At 55.2% G+C, this 18,226-nt stretch overlaps 2 protein-coding genes across 2 annotated transcripts in view; one reads left to right on the plus strand and one right to left on the minus strand.

The window, feature by feature from the left end:
• MMEL1 (membrane metalloendopeptidase like 1) overlaps nucleotides 1–8,464 on the plus strand; it is a 41,456-nt gene extending 32,992 nt beyond the window's left edge. The window contains exons 12-24 of the mRNA XM_004384318.1: nucleotides 1,119–1,255; nucleotides 1,623–1,716; nucleotides 3,199–3,327; nucleotides 3,950–4,048; nucleotides 4,629–4,712; nucleotides 5,073–5,176; nucleotides 5,358–5,416; nucleotides 5,822–5,941; nucleotides 6,807–6,940; nucleotides 7,077–7,142; nucleotides 7,689–7,784; nucleotides 8,196–8,272; nucleotides 8,365–8,464. Coding sequence (XP_004384375.1) covers nucleotides 1,119–1,255; nucleotides 1,623–1,716; nucleotides 3,199–3,327; nucleotides 3,950–4,048; nucleotides 4,629–4,712; nucleotides 5,073–5,176; nucleotides 5,358–5,416; nucleotides 5,822–5,941; nucleotides 6,807–6,940; nucleotides 7,077–7,142; nucleotides 7,689–7,784; nucleotides 8,196–8,272; nucleotides 8,365–8,464 — 1,299 coding nt within the window. The remainder of the gene's footprint in view (nucleotides 1–1,118; nucleotides 1,256–1,622; nucleotides 1,717–3,198; nucleotides 3,328–3,949; nucleotides 4,049–4,628; nucleotides 4,713–5,072; nucleotides 5,177–5,357; nucleotides 5,417–5,821; nucleotides 5,942–6,806; nucleotides 6,941–7,076; nucleotides 7,143–7,688; nucleotides 7,785–8,195; nucleotides 8,273–8,364) is intronic.
• A 1,702-nt stretch (nucleotides 8,465–10,166) lies between these two features.
• PRXL2B (peroxiredoxin like 2B) lies at nucleotides 10,167–13,566 on the minus strand. Its single transcript, XM_004384319.3, has 7 exons — nucleotides 13,479–13,566; nucleotides 13,081–13,285; nucleotides 12,169–12,220; nucleotides 11,454–11,517; nucleotides 11,283–11,358; nucleotides 10,784–10,905; nucleotides 10,167–10,314 (listed from the first exon to the last, which is right to left on the minus strand). Exons 1-7 carry the CDS (start codon nucleotides 13,539–13,541, stop codon nucleotides 10,288–10,290), a joined length of 609 nt encoding a protein of 202 aa, XP_004384376.1. The 5' UTR covers nucleotides 13,542–13,566; the 3' UTR covers nucleotides 10,167–10,287.
• Nucleotides 13,567–18,226: the final 4,660 nt, after the last annotated feature.

Below are 18,226 nucleotides of genomic sequence, written 5' to 3' on the forward strand. Positions count from 1 at the left end.
GACCTCATATCCAGCAATCTTACTAAATTCACCTATTAATTATAATAATTTATCTGTACATCCTTTCAAATTGTCTACACACACACTCTGTCTTCCTCTGCAAGCCTAATCACTTTTATTTTGTTTTCTTGTCTTATTGAATGAGTAAGAGTTTCAGGATAATGGGAAAGTCATGATGGTAGATATCTTGCTTCCTTCCTGATCTCAGAGGAAAAGCTTTCGACGTTTCACCAGTAAATTTGATCTTTCCTCTAGAACTTTTTGTTTCATGGTTGTCATTGTTTTGTAAACTCCTTTCATCAAATTATAGAATTTCTCTTCTATTTCCAGTTTGCTAAGAGTTTTTATCATAAGTAGATGTCAAATTTTATTAAATGCCTTTTCTGTATCTATTGAAATGACCATGTGGTTTTCCACCTTTATTTTAGTTATAATAGTGAATTATATTGATTTTCAAATGTTAAATCAAACTTGCATTCCTAGAATAAATGTAATTTGGCTGTGATGTTTTATCCTTTTTTATATGTATGACTGAATTCCATTTGCTAATATTTTGTTTAGAAGTTGTGTGTCTATGATCATAAATGAGACAAGCTTATTATTTTATTTTCTTGTAATATTTTTATCTTGGTATTAAGGTTACTTTTGGCCTCATAAAACAAGTTGAAAAGAGTTTTCTCTTTTTCTTTTCTCTGGAAAGTTTGAGTAAGATTGATAGTATGTTTTCCTTAAATGTCAGATAGAATCCACTGGTAAAGCCAGATGGGCCTGGAAATTTCTTTGTGGGAATATTTTAAAATTAAAGATTTTGTTTATTTAACATATAAAGCTATTCATATGTTCTAATTCTTTTGTCAGTTTTGCTAAGATGGGTTTTTCCAGAAATTTTTCCATTACACTTAAGTTTTCAAATGTATTGGAATAACCTCTTATTATCCTTTTACAGTCTGTAGGCTCTGTAGTAATGTCACCCACCTTTATCCTACTTCTAATTATCTGTGCCTTCTCTCTGATTTCTGGAACAGTCTTGAGTTGAAGCTGGGTTTCTTGAATGCCCAACAACTGCGTCTGCCTCTCTGTTGTTGCTCCCTCTTTCTCCCCACACCCTCCTTCCCTAGGGATTTAACTGGACTGTCTTCATACAAACTGTGCTAGCCTCTGTCAGAATCAAGCTGCTACCAGATGAGGAAGTGGTGGTCTATGGCATTCCCTACCTCAGGAATCTTGAGGATGTCATAGATGCCTACTCAGCCAGGTAAGACCCAGGGAAGGCCCCAGGAGGCTTCACATCCTTGCCTCTGGCTCTCTCCCCTCCCCAACAGCTCCTGCTCTCAGGAGAAGGTCCTCTCAGGCATTTACCCTGAGGCATGAAAGTCACAAGGGGCTTAAAGTTTAATGGTCAATGGAGCTTACATTAGAGATGCAAGACCATTCCTCGAGGTATCTCAAGCAAGGTGGGGTAGATGGGCTGTATCTAGGGGATTGTCTTGGAGATCTTCTCCAGTTTCCTGAAATCCCTTCTTAGGGTGAATATGCTGGCCTAAAGCCCAAGAGCCATATCCTCTGCCCAGGCAAATACCCCTCGCCTGTTCTGTCCCCTGCCCTCTGCCTTCTTCCCCCAGGACCATGCAGAACTACCTGATCTGGCGCCTGGTGCTGGACCGCATCAGTAGCCTGAGCCAGCGATTCAAGGACACACGAGTGAACTACCACAAGGTAAGCAAGACCTGTGGAGGAGTTTCACACCCCTACCCAGAATCCAGCCCATTATTCATTCATTCATCCAGTTTGTGATATTGAGTGTCTGCTATAGGCCAAGCACCGAAGTCGACACTGAGGTCAGAGCCATGAACAAGACAGAAGAGGTGTCCACTGTTGAGTATAGAGAGTGAACAACCAATGAGCCAGAGCTTTTCTCTATGAAAACTCCAAAGTATAATGTGAGGGAGCGGGGTGAGGGCAGAGAGAGTCTCTTTGCAGAGCAGACCCTGGAGACCTTGAAGGCAGGAAGGACCCAGGCATGAAGAGGCCTGGGGGAGATTTCCAGGGATTGGAAACAGCTAGCACAGGGCCCTGAAGCAGTAACAGGACGAGGCCAGGAGGCTGGACCTAGGAGCCCATAGGGAAGGTAGGGGTGAGGTTAGGGAGAGAGGCAGAGACTAGCTATGTGGGGCCAGGCCAGGGGGGTTATAGTCCACATGCAGTTAAAGACACTGGAAGGGTGCAAAGTGGGAGACACCATCTCATTTCCTGCTTGTGTGGTCACTGGTATTGCTCTGGGGACACAGGCCTGGAAGGGTCAGAGGGAGGCAGAAGAACTGCTGAAAGCTAATGTGGTCATCCAGGTGACAAGTCTGGACCCAGGTGTTGTCAGCAGATGGATTTGGGAGATGAGTTGGAGATGGCAAACCAATGGGTTAGATGTGGAAGACAAAGAAAGAGGGGGTCAGGGAGGACTCCGAGGTTCTTCACCGTGGTGGGTCAGTCAGGAACCCCACTTCTGGTACACTGGGTTGGACAGTCTATTAGATGTTGAGTCAGGAGCTCTGAGGAGAAAAAGGGGCCAGGTTGGCATCCTAGAGGCAGGAGCCTCCACAGCTCAGGGAGGTGAGGAGGATGCTGGACAGAGCTTTTAGGACTTGCTTGAGATTTGGGACCGAGGCTCTAATGTGGGACCCATTTCCGTACTGTGCCCTGTATCCCTGTGGACAGATCAGCAGATCTGTCTCTATCCTTGTCAGAAGTGGAGACACTGGGACCCAGAGAAATGGCAACTTTTGGCTGAGCTAGGTGTGGCCCCAGGGCTTGCCTCTGTGCTTTGGGGGTGAAACTGAGTCCACACCAGACAGCCAGACCATGATGGTGCAGACAGGAGATGAAGGGGAGCTCAGGGCTGAGCAAGGACCCCAGAAGCCCCAGGGTAAAGGCCCAACTCCTGGCCTGGCTCGGTAGTCCTCTGCTCTCCAGGCCCAGACCCCATGCTCCCCACACTCAGCACTGGAAGACAGGTCTTTGGGTTCATCTATGCCCAGCACTGGCCCCAGGCACCCTGAGGCCAAGGGCCAGGTGTGTCTTTTCACCTCATAACACCAGGGCCCCATCCAAGACCTGGGGGGATGTTGGTAGATGTTGGTAAATGTGAGGGAATGAATGAATGAACAAATGAAGAGACGATGCTCACCCCCCTGCCCCACCCAGGCGCTGTTCGGCACCACGGTGGAGGAGGTGCGCTGGCGGGAGTGCGTCAGCTATGTCAACAGCAACATGGAGAGCGCTGTGGGCTCTCTCTACATCAAGGAGGCCTTCCCCAGAGACAGCAAGAAGCTGGTGGGTGGCTCTACCTTCTGGTGTGGTCAGAATCCCCTGCCCACGGCCTGTTCAAGGCCTCTCAGGCTGGTACAGCTCCCCACAGGGATGCCTGCTTCAGGGCAGTTGGGGACAGGCCGCATCACCCCCTGTAGCGTGCCTCCCTGTTCCCAGTGAGGGGGCCCTGCTAGGCCTTGGAACAGCAGGGTTATGCCTAGTAATCACCCTGGCAGAGGGGCAGCTGGAGGAAGGAGAGTACAGAGACCTACCACGGCTGCTCTGAGTCTGAGTGCCTCTGACACCATGGCCATGAACCCCCTTGTTGGACCCCCAGTCTCCTGCTGCCTTGGGTAGCCAGCCTGGGAAAGGATGTGGTTGTGAGTTCAGGGGAGGCCCTGCCCTGGGCCCACCTACGAGAGTCCAAGCAGGTGGGGCAGAGTAGTGAGGATCCGTCCCAGGGCCCATCAGTACCACCACTCTCTGGAACACCCCCTCCCCACCCCCCAACCTGGAGAGGCCCATAGCGGGGCAGCCCAGGCTGTCTCATGAAGCAGGGGCTGGGTCAGACCCCTGCAGAGAGCCCCGAGTTCTGGTCACTGCCCCCTAGATGTGTCCAGATCACGAGGGCCATGTGTGCCCCTAGGTGAGAGAGCTCATTGATAAGGTGCGGGCAGTATTCGTGGAGACTCTGGACGAGCTGCGCTGGATGGACAAGGAGTCCAAGAACAAAGCCCAGGAGAAGGTGAGGGCAGACAGAGGACAGGGCCCAGACCGAGCTGCCAGATGGCCCCCACCAGAGCCCTGGCACCACTCCTCTTGAGATTCCACCCCCTCCCTGCAGCCCCAGGATGAGGGCACAGGGCAGATGTCCTCACATCCACTTTCAAGATGAGGTGGGGGAAGATGGAGTGGCCACGGGCAGAGGCAAGACAGAAACCAAGCCTTGGCCAATGCCCAAGAATGGGTGGCATCACTGTGGACTCGGGGAGCAGGGCTCCTGGTAAGGAGGGCCAGGAGCCCTCAGAACCCTCTCTGGGCCAGTGTGACAACTGGCAGCCTAGTGCTTCCTTCCAGCCCCTCGCCGAATCCTTAGTCCCTTGGCTAGTGCGTTCGTCCTAAGGGTCAGATCGGGGCCAGGCCTATCCACTCTTCATCCAGCTCAATTCTCCATACCCTGTGAGGTGGGGCCCAGGTTCCTAGGGGCCCCTTCCCCAAAGCAGCATAGCAAAGTGGGGTGGAGCTAGGATACCCAGCTCCACCAAAGCTGGGAGGACCCCAAGTTCCCGTGCTGGGTGGGCACGGACAGCCCCTCTCCTTCCCAGGCTGTGAGTATCCGCGAGCAGATCGGCTACCCCGACTACATCCTGGAGGAGAGGAACCAGCAGCTGGAAGAGGAGTATAGCAACGTGCGCCCCGGGCTGCCTACCCTGCCTGACTTCCACCATGGGGCCCTCAGTCGTGGGCGGGGAGGCTGCAGGGGTGTCTGTGCCAGGCACCCACAGCACCTCCCAGCCACTAACTCAACCCAGCCTGCCAGGTCCTGGGTGCTCCATCATTACTGTCTGTCCTCGGACAGGGAGACAGAGAACCGGAGAGACTAGGGAGCTTACTCACAGTCACATAAAGTTATGTAGAACTGAGAGCTGGTGGCCCCAGAGTCCACAGGCCACTGTGCCTGCTGCCAGGTGGCCCTGGAGCCCCTCCCCCCCACCTAGACCCCCATGGACCACCCCCCTCACCCAGGAGTGACAGCCCCTCTCCCACAGCTGAACTTCTCCGAGGACCTGTACTTTGAGAACAGCCTGCAGAACCTAAAGTCCGGTGCCCAGAGGAGCCTCAAGAAGCTGCGGGAGACAGTGGACCCGAACCTGTGAGTGGGGGTGGGGGCACTGGGGCCACGGGGGGCAGGGACCAGCCAGCCTTGGAGGCGGCTGGGCTCTCAGCTGGCCAGATACCCTGCTCTGACTGTTCTGTGGCACAGCCACTCAAAGGTGGGCTCTGAGGGAGGGTCCCAGGAGACTGGGTTCAAAGGACCGGCTTATTCATCACAGCTGGATCATTGGGGCAGCGGTGGTCAATGCATTCTACTCCCCAAACAGAAACCAGATTGGTATGTCCCCCACCTCTGACCCCACCACTCCCGTGTCAGTGCAGCCCCACCCCCTTCCTCCTGGGCCCCTCTCAGACTATGAGAGAAAGTGGGTACCTGTCTCTTCCACCTGGAGGGAGCATCCCCCATACCCCCCACCTGCAGGATAGCTCCCTTGTCCACGTCCTCAGGGTGGGGGCAACAGAGTCCCTCTCCCTGAGTGGTAGGAAGAACATGGACCCAAGTCCTGGATCTGCCTCCTTTGCCTCTGAGCCTCAGTTTTCCCAGCCATAAAATGGGGAGGGGGTCATCATCTCTACCTATCAGCACTGCCATATTAAATGACAGACCCCCAGAAGTGCCCGCCCCTGCGCCTAGCACATGGGGTGCCAGATCACAGCTGATTCTTTGTCCTCCTTGGGGCAGTGTTCCCTGCTGGGATCCTCCAGCCCCCCTTCTTCAGCAAGGAGCAGCCGCAGGCCTTGAACTTCGGGGGCATCGGCATGGTGATTGGGCACGAAATCACCCACGGCTTTGACAACAATGGTAAGGGAGGCTACAGGGGGACCAGGGACAGAGCTGCACCCCTGCGTCTCACACATACAACAGAAGCGGCCTTGGGGACCGTCTGTTCAACCCTTGGTGGTCTAGATGGGGACACTGAGGTCCAGGGCACAAAAGGGACTTGCCAGGTGCCTGGGGTCTGTGTGGCAGAGCAGGTTTCAGACACCTCCCAGCAGTGGGAGGGAGAAGTAGACACAAGGGGTCAAGCCCTGTACACACCCTGTGATCAGACTCCATCCAATTAACTGGTCCCTTCCCGCTCTGGAGCCTGTGACATGGAGACAGGAACACTGACCGCTACGCCTGTGGTGCTCCCAACCCCTAGCCTGGCATGGAGCCTGGCTTGCTGTCATTTCCAAGACAGCCAGCACCTCTCAGCCAAGGCACATGCTAGGCCAAACATCCCAGCTGGCTTTTAGTGGCGGCGCCCGCTAGTGCAGGCTCGTCTGCAGCACAGGGACGCGGGTTTTCCCACATGGCTCAGCAGTCAGGCCTCTTCAAAGGGCAGCCTTCATCCCCAAGGACCACAGGCTCCCCTTGCCCGAGGCTTTGAGTGTTTGGACATCACAGGAAGGGTGCACAAAGCACAGTGCCTCCCTGAGACCCCAGGTCCTAACCTCAGAGAGTGGCATGGATGGCGACAGTAGCCCTCCCTCTCGGGGAACAGACCAGCCCCAGGACAACCTGCTATTCCCTCCTGGGGTTTGTTCTCTGAACAGAGCTCTAGATCCTGGGATTGGCTGGGAGGAGGTACCGGGAGAGGCCGGCTTCCGCCCTCATCCACCGGAGCGGGCTGGGCTCGAGGCATGGGCAGGGAGCACATGGCAGCCACTTCTACCCCCGCCAGGCCGGAATTTCGACAAAGACGGCAACATGCTGGATTGGTGGAGCAACTTCTCAGCCCAGCACTTCCAAGACCAATCAGAGTGCATGGTCTACCAGTACAGCAACTACAGCTGGGACCTGGCGGACAAGCAGAACGTGAGTGTGCCACCGGCACCACCCAGGGGTCCGCTCCCCAGCCCTGGTCACCTCGGGCGAACACACTACAGTCCTAGCTGCATGGGAGAAAGGGAGCAGGACCCCAGCTGCCCCCTTACCTACCTCCTGTGCACAGGTGAACGGGTTCAGCACACTCGGGGAGAACATCGCCGACAACGGAGGAGTGCGGCAGGCATATAAGGTGGGTTGAGGTGGGTGTCCCCTCAAGGAGAGGATAGGGGAGCAGCCAGCCTGTCTGGATGAGCAGCCCTTAGCTTGGCAGAAACTATGCCTGGCCAAGCCAAGGTGTGTTCTGGGAATTTCCTCCATCTATGCCCTGGGGAAGTACCACATGCTGGTGGGCAGGCAGGATGAGGGCATCTCTGCCCGAATCTCACCCATCCCTCACTGAGGCCTCAGTAAGATAGACTGTGACAGTCCCCTCAGCAACACCCCTGCATCTACACCTCAGTGACAGGCCACCTCCCAGGGCCTGGGAGCTCAGTCTGGGGGAGCCATCGTGGTGGGCTGCCGCCAAGGGGGCCTACATGGGCCAACCAGTGCAGCCCTCCGATGGTCACGAGTACTTTAAGGTGGTGACTGCCAGTCCCCAGAGTCCCAGACGGGCACTGAGCAGCAGAGGCAGGACACACCTGGGAGGGCAGTAGAGGGGTCAGTGGGTCTGGCTGGGGGCAGGGCAGCCCGGGCCCTCTGAGAGCCATGCCCAGCGCCCGCCCGGTGCCTGCAGGCTTACCTGAAGTGGCTGATGGAAGGTGGCAGGGACCCTCAGCTGCCGGGCCTGGAAATGACCCACCACCAGCTTTTCTTCATCAACTATGCCCAGGTAGGCACCCCACCTGCCCTCCTGTCCTGGAGGTGCTCAATTCCACCAGCAGCCCCTACACTGGCTGGCAACTGCTCCCATTCCCACAGCTTTGGGTGCACCCATTGTGGGGCACCACTGGGTGCTGCAGGCAGGCTGGCAGGGCAGGGCCAGACCAGTGGGTCAACCCGGAATGCTTTCTGGAGGACAGGGGTGGGGTTTGGAGCTGGGGAGGAGTCAGATGTTGATGTGGAAGGAGGGAGGAACCCGCCGCTTCGCTCTCCCCACCCCAGCCGACTGGCAGGAACTCATTTGTGCTTAGAGAGAAATCAGGGACAGCTCTGCCGCTCTCCCAGCACCCCCTAAGGCCCGTCCCTACCACTCCCGGGCCACGCCCTCTGCCCCGCAGCCACGCCTCTCGTGCCCCCACAGGTGTGGTGCGGGTCCTATCGGCCGGAGTTCGCCGTGCAGTCCATCAAGACAGACGTCCACAGTCCTCTGAAATACAGGCAAGCGCCTACGCCCCAGCCCAGCCCCGGCCCCACGATCCCCCCGTGGCACCCAGCCCGGCGCCCGTCTCAGGCCGCCCGTATGCCCGCAGGGTGCTGGGCTCGCTGCAGAATCTGGCCGCATTCGCGGACGCGTTCCACTGCGCGCGAGGCACCCCGATGCACCCGAAGGAGCGATGCCGCATCTGGTAGCCAAGGCCGAGCCGCCGTGCGCGGCCCACGCCCACCTGCCGCCGGGAGGTCCGCGGAGGAGACGGGAGCCGGCGGGGACCCAGAGGGGACCCGAACGCCGGGGCTGGGCAGCCGGCCTTCTGTGCGCGGCCTGCACGCGGACCGAGCGCAGCGCCGCCCCAACACCTGCATACGCCGGGTGTGCGGCGACTGGTATCCGATGCCCGGCCGGCGCCCCCGCCCCGCGCCCACCGCGGGCCACGCCGCTCAGCGCTCAGCGCAGACTGTGAATCTCCTTCGCCTACTCGCCAAGGCGCGTCGTTTCCAGAGCTTCGAACGTGAGCAGAGTAAACGCTTCAAAGAAGCTGGCCCGGCCTATTTTTTTCTAGGAGGTACTGGGAAAGCTGGGTGGACGCTCAGGCTGACGGTGCCTGCCAGGGCAAGAGCCCAGCTCAATCCCAAGACGCACTTCTCCTGGTTCTGCCACTGACCACAGCCGGCGCATGGGCAGAGCAACGGGGAGCCCACTGGTGAGGGAGGGGTTCCTGGCCAGGGCCAGGGGACATTGCAATGAACAGGGTCCCCCAGATGCCCATGCTTATGGACCATGTGTCCAGATTTTGGGAGGGGAGTGACATAGGAAGGAGGTGAGGTTGGGAGGGGGCAGGGGGTCCTCAGGTCCCTGGGCAGCAGTCGGAGTCTGGATTTCTGGTTTTGTGTAACTGTGCCCCCACAGGGGCTTAAACCACAGAAGGACAGGGTCAGGTGGTCTGCAGTGGTTTGTAAATGACCATAGGGAGGGGAAATGGCCAGAGCAGTTGGGGTGGATGCAGGGAGCCAGTGAGGAAGTGGCTGCAGTCATCCTGGCTCAGACAAGTGTGTTGAGGAGAGGATGAATGGTCACCGGAGCTCCTCCTTCAAGAGCTGATGAGAGGCCAGGATGTGTCCTGAGGTGGGGGGAGGCCTGAATGGCACCGGAAGGGGGTCTGCTGGGAGCCTGGTAGGTCTGAGATGGCTGTTAGAGCCCCAAGGGGAGGTATCTAGGAGGCTGGGGACACCCAGTAGGACCAGGCCCTCTCCCCTGCCTGCCCCCCACACACACACTCTGCAAGTGCTTCCCATGATTCTCACATCAGGGAAGATCCTTCTGGCTGACCAGCCCTTTCCTCAAAGTCTCTGATTGTCCACGGAGCCCAAGAGGTGGAGTCAAAACCATTTCCTCCCTGAAAACCATGAGCACTGGCCCCCACGGGGCTCCCACCAGGCAGGAGCACTGACCCTCTGACCCCTCAAGGCTGGCTACAGTCCGGAGTCCAGGGAGTTTCCTGACTCCTGAGCCTCCTTATCAAATGGGCCCAATCTCACCCTTGTTTCCCCAATCCTCAGAGCCCTGGGCCTCCCCCCAGCATCCTGAGGTCACAAGGCAGGGCTGGGGCATGGTCACCTGGGGAGGAAATGACAGAGCCGTGAGATCACAGTCCCCATGGGCCCCAGGTCCCAAACGCCTTAAGTCTCCAGAGAGAGTGCAGGGGTGCATCCCTCCAAGGGTCAGCAACTTCCACATCAGGGAGGTGACACCTCAGGACCCTGATGACCCCAGCTGACCTAGAGGAAACTGCTGGGCAGGGAGGTGGGAACTGAGAGGACAGAAGGACACAGGGACACAAGGGGTGCCAGGATGCAAGGTTTGGAGTCAGTGAAGAAGCACTCGACCCAGAGACCGCAGCTTTAATGGCTCTTGTTACTGTGGACTAGGCAAAGTCCAGCGTTCCAGCTCAGTGATTCCAGAATGATTCTTCATATCCAACTCCCAGCATTCCTAAGTCCTCGGAGGCCCAGGGCCTTCACCTCCCACACACGTCCTCAACACACTGTGGGGGCAACATGGGCCTGTCAGGCTGGCCACATTCTCGGGGCCAAGAACAGCTGACCCCCGCCCCCTGGGGCCAAGTGGAAGACACAGCCTGCTGGAAGCAGGAGTCACTCCCCTCCACTCGGGGCACAGGAACACACTAATGCCCACTGGGGCCACCTCGGACACACCTCAGCACTCCCAATTGAAGAGGACAGGCCTCCCTCTGCAGCCCACCGCCCTCTGAGGAGCGGCCCTCCATGCCTGCCCACCCCCCTCCCCCAATTCTTCATCCCCTCACTCCTCTCACCTGCTTCCCTTCTGCAGGGGAAGGTAACAGTGACAACATCTATGCCAGGGGCTACTGGGAACCCAGAATGAGACAAAGTGCCTGCGAGGCCCCAGCCTAGCACCTGGCCCCTGGGCCCAGCTCAAGGGGACAGGGTTGGGGGATTTCCAGCCAGTGCCACTCCCAAGACCCAGCTCACCTGGGGAGGCTCACTAGCATGGCAGCCCTCCGCAGAGATGCCCAAGGCCCCCAGGACGGTCTCTTGGGGAACATAGTCCCCTGGGGACTTCTGGACAAAGTGCAGCAGCACCTTCTCACCACCTGGGGGCAGTAGGGAGGCAGTCAAGGTTTCTGGAGGGCCTCATCTGGCCAGGTGTGCAAAGGGAGAACAGGGAGCGTGGTCCAGCCTGCTTGGCGACAGCCCTCAGGTACCAACCTCAGCCATGGGTGCAACTTCCTGCCCCAGTGGCCCAGCCCACAGCGCCCCCGCCCTGTTACTGAGACCCCTGAGTTCTGGCCACCGCCCCCACCAATCTAAGCCAACACACAAAACGAGGGCCACACAAAGAAATGGAGCCAAGATAAGACCAAGAAATCAGAGAAGAGAAGGTCAGGGTCCAGTCTCCAAGTTCAGCTGAGTGGCTGGCTCTGCACATTGCAGTGCCCCAGGCCCTGTCCCCTCTCCTTCTCCCACTCACCTTTGCTGACCACCAGCAGCCCTCCACTCTGCAGCAGGTCCCCAGACAGGTTCCCCTGGATGCCAACAGCCTTGGCCTGAGAGGGAGGGAGCAGGGTTCATGTCAGCCCCAGGAGGAGGCCCCTGGGGGCTATGCCACCCCAAGCCCCTCACAACCTTGGCTGTCACTGACCTTGGCAGCCACATCCCGCACTGGCTTCCCCAGAGCAGCGGGGAGGATGCTCAAACTGTTGTACCTACAAAGACAGCAGCTCGCTCATCCAGGCTCTTCCGGGAAGACCAAACCCCAGTGCTGGCTCCACCCCACAAGATGCAAGATGGGTCCCACCATCAAGCTCACCCCTCCCACCCTCCTCCCCAGGGACTCAGAGAGGCTTGGGCCCCACGGCAGCAACCAGATCAGCCCTCAGAAGAGCTTCCCGTTGGGCCCAGAGCAGACACCCGAGCCCTGAGAACCAGCCTGCAGAGGGGGCTGGGTTCTGGACCAAGTGCACTGGGATCTGGCTCAGCTGCCACTGCCTATGAGGGAAAGCAGCCTGGCCCAGGGGCTGCCACTGGTCCCCGCAGGCATGGAAGTGGGATGGCCCATGCCTGGGCATGCAGACTCCAAGACCCCTGGGCACCACAGCCTGGAAGGTGTAGGTCCTAGGTGGGAAGGCTACCCCACAGCCCCTACAAAAACAGACACCCCACCCTCAAGAGAGAACCTGGCTTCTAGAAGGACTAGCCACAGCAGACAGTGCCACCAGACCCGGCTTGCTCACAGAGGCCTGAGTGGACACCCAAGCAGAGGGGGACAGGGAGAAAAGGAATGAGGCCTCTCCACCAGCTCAGGGAAGACTCTGCCCCTTCACCCCACAGGCACACACACACGCACACACACTCACCGCTTGAAGCCCAGCTCCTTGTAGAACTGCTTGCTCTCATCCAGGTAGAGCTCTGCAAAGCAGAAGCCACAGGTGTGGGCCCCAGGCCTGCCCTGGCCCCACCCACCACCCAGGCTCACCATCCTCCACCTGCCCTCTGTCCACCCTTGATGCTCACCTAGGCCACTGAGAAGGGCTCGGAGGGCAGAGCAGGGATGAGGGTTCCCTTGTTCAGAGGAGGGGCTGGGGCCCAGAGGTGACAGGTGGAAAAGGAGGGGCAGGACTCACCCCGACTCTGCCACCGGGCAGGGGGCTCCTTGAGGAGGAGGGGAATGGGAGGAGGCCGGGGCAGTCACGCTGGGTGTCCCTGCTACTCTCACTCAAGGTTGGAGGCATTTGAGGGTGTTCAGGGCCTGGGGCCTCATCTACAAAGAGCCCAGGTTGGGGGAAGGGGTTCCAGCTCCAACTCTCTCTCCAGGGAAGGGGACCAGATGGTCTCTAGAAGCCTCGCAGGTGACCCAGTTATCCAAGGTAAAGACTCGGGTCCTGGTTCTGGGCCAGTGTCACCATAGGCCCTGCCACTGCCCATCCATCCTCAGTGGGAAACACCTTCACAATCGGGGTTGGGAGATGTGGGGTGGGGGTGAGATGAGGGCAGCTCACATATGAGCAGGTCAAGGCCACTGCCTCCTGGTGCTGAGAAAGGGCAGGGCTGAGCAGAGGGGCAGCCGAAGGCCGAGTGTGGGGAAAGGTCTAGGAGCCACATCCCACCCACCCCCACCCCACCCCGCGACAGTGCAGCAAGGTCCTGGGGGCGGTTACAGATGGAGACCGAGGCCCAGGAACCAGTGTCCAGGACTCTCTCCCTGGGAGAAGACTCTCAGGGCAGCTGAGGGGAGGCTGCAGGGAGTGGAGGGGGGAGGGAGGACCCACCTCCCGCGAAGTAGCCGCCGTCCAGGAATTCCTGCAGGCCCAGGACCTCCGGCCCCACTCCCACCAGGCGCACGCCGTGCTGGTCTAGGAGCCCCTTGAGGCTGCTGAGGTCCCGGGCGATCCAGCGGCACACCATGCAGCCGAAGCGCCGCAGCCCGGCCACCACGCACGCCTGCTCCTGCCACAGGCTCCGCAGCTCCACGGCCTGCGGCGGCGGCCAGTGAGACAGGGACGCCCAAGAGGCCACCGCCCGCCCGCTCACCACAGCCCGTGCTCCGCGCGCCTGGGCCTCCCAGCCTGCACCGCCAGGGCCTCCGACGCCACCACGATCCCTCCCGACCCTGCCACCCCACAGTCTGGGACGCCAGGGCCGGGAGAGCCCCCTCCGCCCTCCTCACCTCTCCCGTCACGGCGTTCTTCAGCACACACGCGCCCACCCGGGCCAGGTCCAGGGCGCTCATGGCGGCCGCCTCCTGCCCTGCCCCCAGCTGCGCCACCTCTCCAGTCGGCTCGCGTCTGCGCGTTCCAGGTCTTCCAGAAAACCGCCTGGTCCCGCGCGTCCCCCTGCTGGTTCCCCGTTAATCTCCCAGCTCCGCCCCGGCCCTCGGCTCTCCCCACCAGCCCCGTCTCCTCTCCCTGGCCGCGCCGCCTCTCCGTCACCTCTCCTGGCTCCGCCTCCCGACCCGCCGCAGAGCCCGCCCAGACCTCGCCTCCTCGCTGATTCCGCCCCCAGGCCTAGGTTCTAAGCCCCGGGCCCTGCCTGAGTACTCGCCACCACCTCGGGACCAACCCTGCCCTTGGCTCGCCCCGACCCGGGTTCCTCCCCCCCACCCCCAATCCTCGACCCCGGCTCACCCTCCCGGTCCCGATCTTGCCCCGGGCTGGCCCCTGGCCCGGCCCCACCTCACCGCTCCCGCCCCACCCAACACAGGACCCGCCTTCAGCCCATCTCTCCGGGTCCCGGCCCCGCCCCCCGACTCCCAGTCTTGCCACGGGTTCCCAGTCCAAAGAAGCTTCCTGGACTGAGTAGGGTCGCTTTGTTTGCATATGCATGAGACAGCAGCCAATGCCCCCATGCGTCTGTCAGTTTGTCCTGTGGGAGCTTACGTGTTACTGTGATGCTGAAAGTTATTCCCCCAGCATTCAAATACTAGCAAGGCCACCAATGGCAAACAGGCTTCAGCTGACAGACTGGGAAGAAGGACCTGGCAGTCTACTTCTGATAAGAATTAGCCAGTGAAAACCTTTTGAACAGCAACAGAACATTGTCTGGTATAGTGCCAGAAGATGAGCCCTTCAGGTTGGAAGGCAGTCAAAAGAAGACTGGGGAAGAGCTGCCTCCTCAAAGTAATTGTTGTTAGGTGCCATTGAGTCTGTTCCGACTCATAGCGAGCCTATGTACAACAGAAAGAAACATTGCCTAGTCCTGTGCCATCCTCACAATTGTTATGGTTGAGCCCACTGTTGCAGTCACTGTGTCAATCCATCTTGTTGAGGGTCTGCCTCTTTTTCGCTGACCCTGTAGTTTACCAAGCATGATGTCCTTCTCCAGGGACTCATCCTCCTGACAACATGTCCAAAGTATGTAAGACATAGTCTCACCATCCTTGCTTCTAAAGAGCATTCTGCTTGTACTTCTTCCAAGACAGACCTGTTCGTTATTTTGGCGGTCCATGGTATGTATATTCAGTATTCTTTGCCCACACCAAAATTCAAAGGCATCAGTCTTCCTTATTCTTTGTCCAGCTTTTGCATACATACAATGCGATTGAAAATACCGTGGCTTGGGTCAGGTGCACCTTAGTCTTCGAGGTGACTTCTTTGCTTTTCAACACTTTAAAGAGGTCTTTTGCAGCAGATTTGCCCAGTGCAATGCATCTTTTAATTTCTTAACTGCTGCTTCCATGGGTGTTGATTGTGGATCCAAGTAAAATGAAATCATTGACAACTTCAGTATTTTCTCTGTTTATCATGATGTTGCTTATCGGTTGAGTTGTGAGGATTTTTGCTCTCTTTATGTTGAGGTGTAATCCATACTGAAGGCTATCGTCTTTGATCTTCATCAGTATGTGCTTCAAGTCCTCTTCACTTTCAGCAAGCAAGGCTCTGTCGTCTGCACAACACAGGTTGTTAATAAGTCTTCCTGCAATCCTGATGCTCCATTCTTCTTCATATAGTCCAGCTTCTCAGATTATTTGCTCAGCATACAGATTGAATAGGTGTGGTGAAAGGATACAACCCTGACGCACACCTTTCCTGACTTTAAACCATGAAGTATCCCCTTGTTCTGTCCAAACAACTGCCTCTTGATCTCTGTACAGGTTCCTCATGAGCACAATGAAGTGTTCTGGAATTCCCATTCTTCACAATGTTATCCATAACTTGTTATAATCCACACAGTCGTCGAATGCCTTTGCATAGTCTATAAAACTCAGATAAACATCTTTCTGGCATTCTCTGCTTTCAGCCAGGATCCATCTGACATCAGCAATGATATCCCTCGTTCTGCATCCTCTTCTGAATCCAGCCTGAATTTCTGGCAGTTCCCTGTTGACATACTGCTGCAGTCACTTTTGAATGATCTTCAGAAAAATTTTACTTGCGTGTGATATTAATGATATTGTTCAACAATTTCCTCATTTGGTTGGATCACTGTTCCTCGGAATAGGCATAAATATCTCTTCCACTTGGTTGGCCAGGTAGCTGTCTTCCAAATTTCTTGGCATAGACAAGTGAGCACTTCCAGCACTGCATCCGTTTGTTGAAACATCTCAATTGATATTCCGTCAGTTCTTGGAGCCTTGTCGTCAATGCCTTCAGTGCAGCTTGGACTTCTTCCTTCAGTACCATCGGTTCCTGATCATATGCTACCTCTTGAAATGGCTGAACGTTGACCAATTCTTTTTGGTATAATGACTCTGTGTTTTCCTTCCGTCTTCTTTCGATGCTTCCTGTGTCATTTAATATTTTCCCCATAGAATCCTTCGCTATTGCAACTCGAGGCTTGAAGTTTTTCTTCAGTTCTTTCAGCTTGAGAATGCCAAGCGTTTTCTTCCCTTTTTCTATCTCCAGGTCTTTGCACATGTCGTTATAATACTTTACTTTGTCTTCTCGAGCCTCCCTTTGAAATCTTGTGTTCATTTCATTTACTTAATCATTTTTTCCTTTTGCTTTAGCCACTCGACCTTCAAGAGCAAGTTTCAGAGTCTCTTCTGACATCCATTTTGGTCTTTTCTTTCTCTCCTGTCTTTTTAATGATCTCTTGCTTTCTTCATGTATGATGTCCTTGATGCCATTCCACAACTCATCTGGTCTTCAGTCATTAGTGTTCAAGGCATCAAATCTGTTCTTGAGACGGTCTCTAAATTCAGGTGGGATATACTCAAGGTCATACCTTGGCTCTTGTGGACTTGTTCTCATTTTCTTCAGTTTCGAATTGAACTTGCGTATGAGCAATTGATGGTCTGTTCCGCAGTTGGCCCCTGATCTTGTTCTGACCGATGATATTGAGCTTTTCCATCATCTCTTTCCACAGATGCAGTCGATTTGATTCCTGTGTATTTCATATGGCGAGGTCCATGTGTATAGTTGCCATTTATGTTAGTGAAAAAAGGTATTTGCAATGAAGAAGTCGTTGGTCCTGCAAAATTTTATCACGTGATCTCCAACATCGTTTCTATCGCCAAGGCCATGTTTTCCAACTACCGATCCTTCTTCTTTGTTTCCAACTTTCGCATTCCAATCACCAATAATTATCAATGCATCATGATTGCATGTTCAATCAATTTCAGACTGACTGCAGAAGCTGGTAAAAATCTTCAGTTTCTTCATCTTTGGCCTTAGTGATTTGTGCATAAATTTGAATAATAGTCATATTAACTGGCCTTCCTTGTCAGCATGTGGATATTATCCTGTCACTAATAGTGCTGTACTTCAGGATAGATCTTGAAATGTTCTTTTGGACGATGAATGCAACACCATTCCTCTTCAAGTTATCATTCCCTGCATAGTAGACTCTGTGATTGTCCGATTCAAAATGGCCAATACCAGCCTGTTTCAGCTCACTAATGCCTAGGATCTCGATGTTTATGCATTCCATTTCATTTTTTACTATTTCCAATTTTCCTAGATTCATACTTCATACATTCCATGTTCCAGTTATTAATGGATGTTTGCAGCTGTTTCTTCTCATTTTGAGTCATGCCACATCAGCAAATGAAGGTCCCGAAAGCTTGACCCCATCCATGTTATTAAGGTCGACTCTACTTTGAGGAGGCAGCTCTTTCCCAGTCGTCTTTTGAGTACCTTCCAACCTGAGGGGCTCATCTTCCAGCACTGTATCAGACAATGTTCCGCTGCTATTCATAAGTTTTTCACTGGCTAATTCTTTTCAGAAGTAGACTGCCAGGTCCTTCTTCCTAGTCTGTCTTAGTCTGGAAGCTCAGCTGAAACGTTTCCACCATGAGTGACCCTGCTGGTATCTGAATATTGGTGGAATAGCTTCCAGCATCACAGTACGACTAACTGACAGACACATGGGGGCCTCAAACTAGAGTCCACCTTAATGACGTGGATGGAGTCAAGCTTTCAGGACCTTCATTTGCTGATGTGGCACAACTCAAAATGAAAAGAATCAGCTGCAAACATCCATTAATAATCAAAACGTGGAATGCAGTTGCCAAGGATTTAATTTTACTTGGATCCACAATCAACACACATGGAAGCAGCAGTCAAGAAATCAAGCTACACATTGCATTGGGCAAATCTGCTGCAAAAGACTTCTTAAAAGTGTGAAAAAGCAAAGAAGTCACTTTGAGGACTAAGGTGTGCCTGACCCAAGCCGTGTTATTTTTAATCACCTCATCTGTGTGTGAAAACTGGACAATGAATGCATCAGGAAGACTGAAGAAGAACTGATGCCTTTGAATTGTGGTGTTGGCAAAGAATACTAAATATACCATGGGCTGCCAAAAGAACAAACAAATCTGTTTTGAAAGAAGTACAGCCAGAATGCTCCTTAGAAGCAAGGATGGCGAGACTATGTCTCACATACTTTGGACATGTTATCAGGAGAGATCAATTCCTCGAGAAGGACATTATGCTTGGTAGAGGGTCAGTGAAAAAGAGGAAGACCCTCAACAAGATG

The sequence above is a fragment of the Trichechus manatus genome, unplaced genomic scaffold (genome assembly GCF_000243295.1).
Source record: "Trichechus manatus latirostris isolate Lorelei unplaced genomic scaffold, TriManLat1.0 scaffold00122, whole genome shotgun sequence".
NCBI lineage: Eukaryota > Metazoa > Chordata > Mammalia > Sirenia > Trichechidae > Trichechus > Trichechus manatus.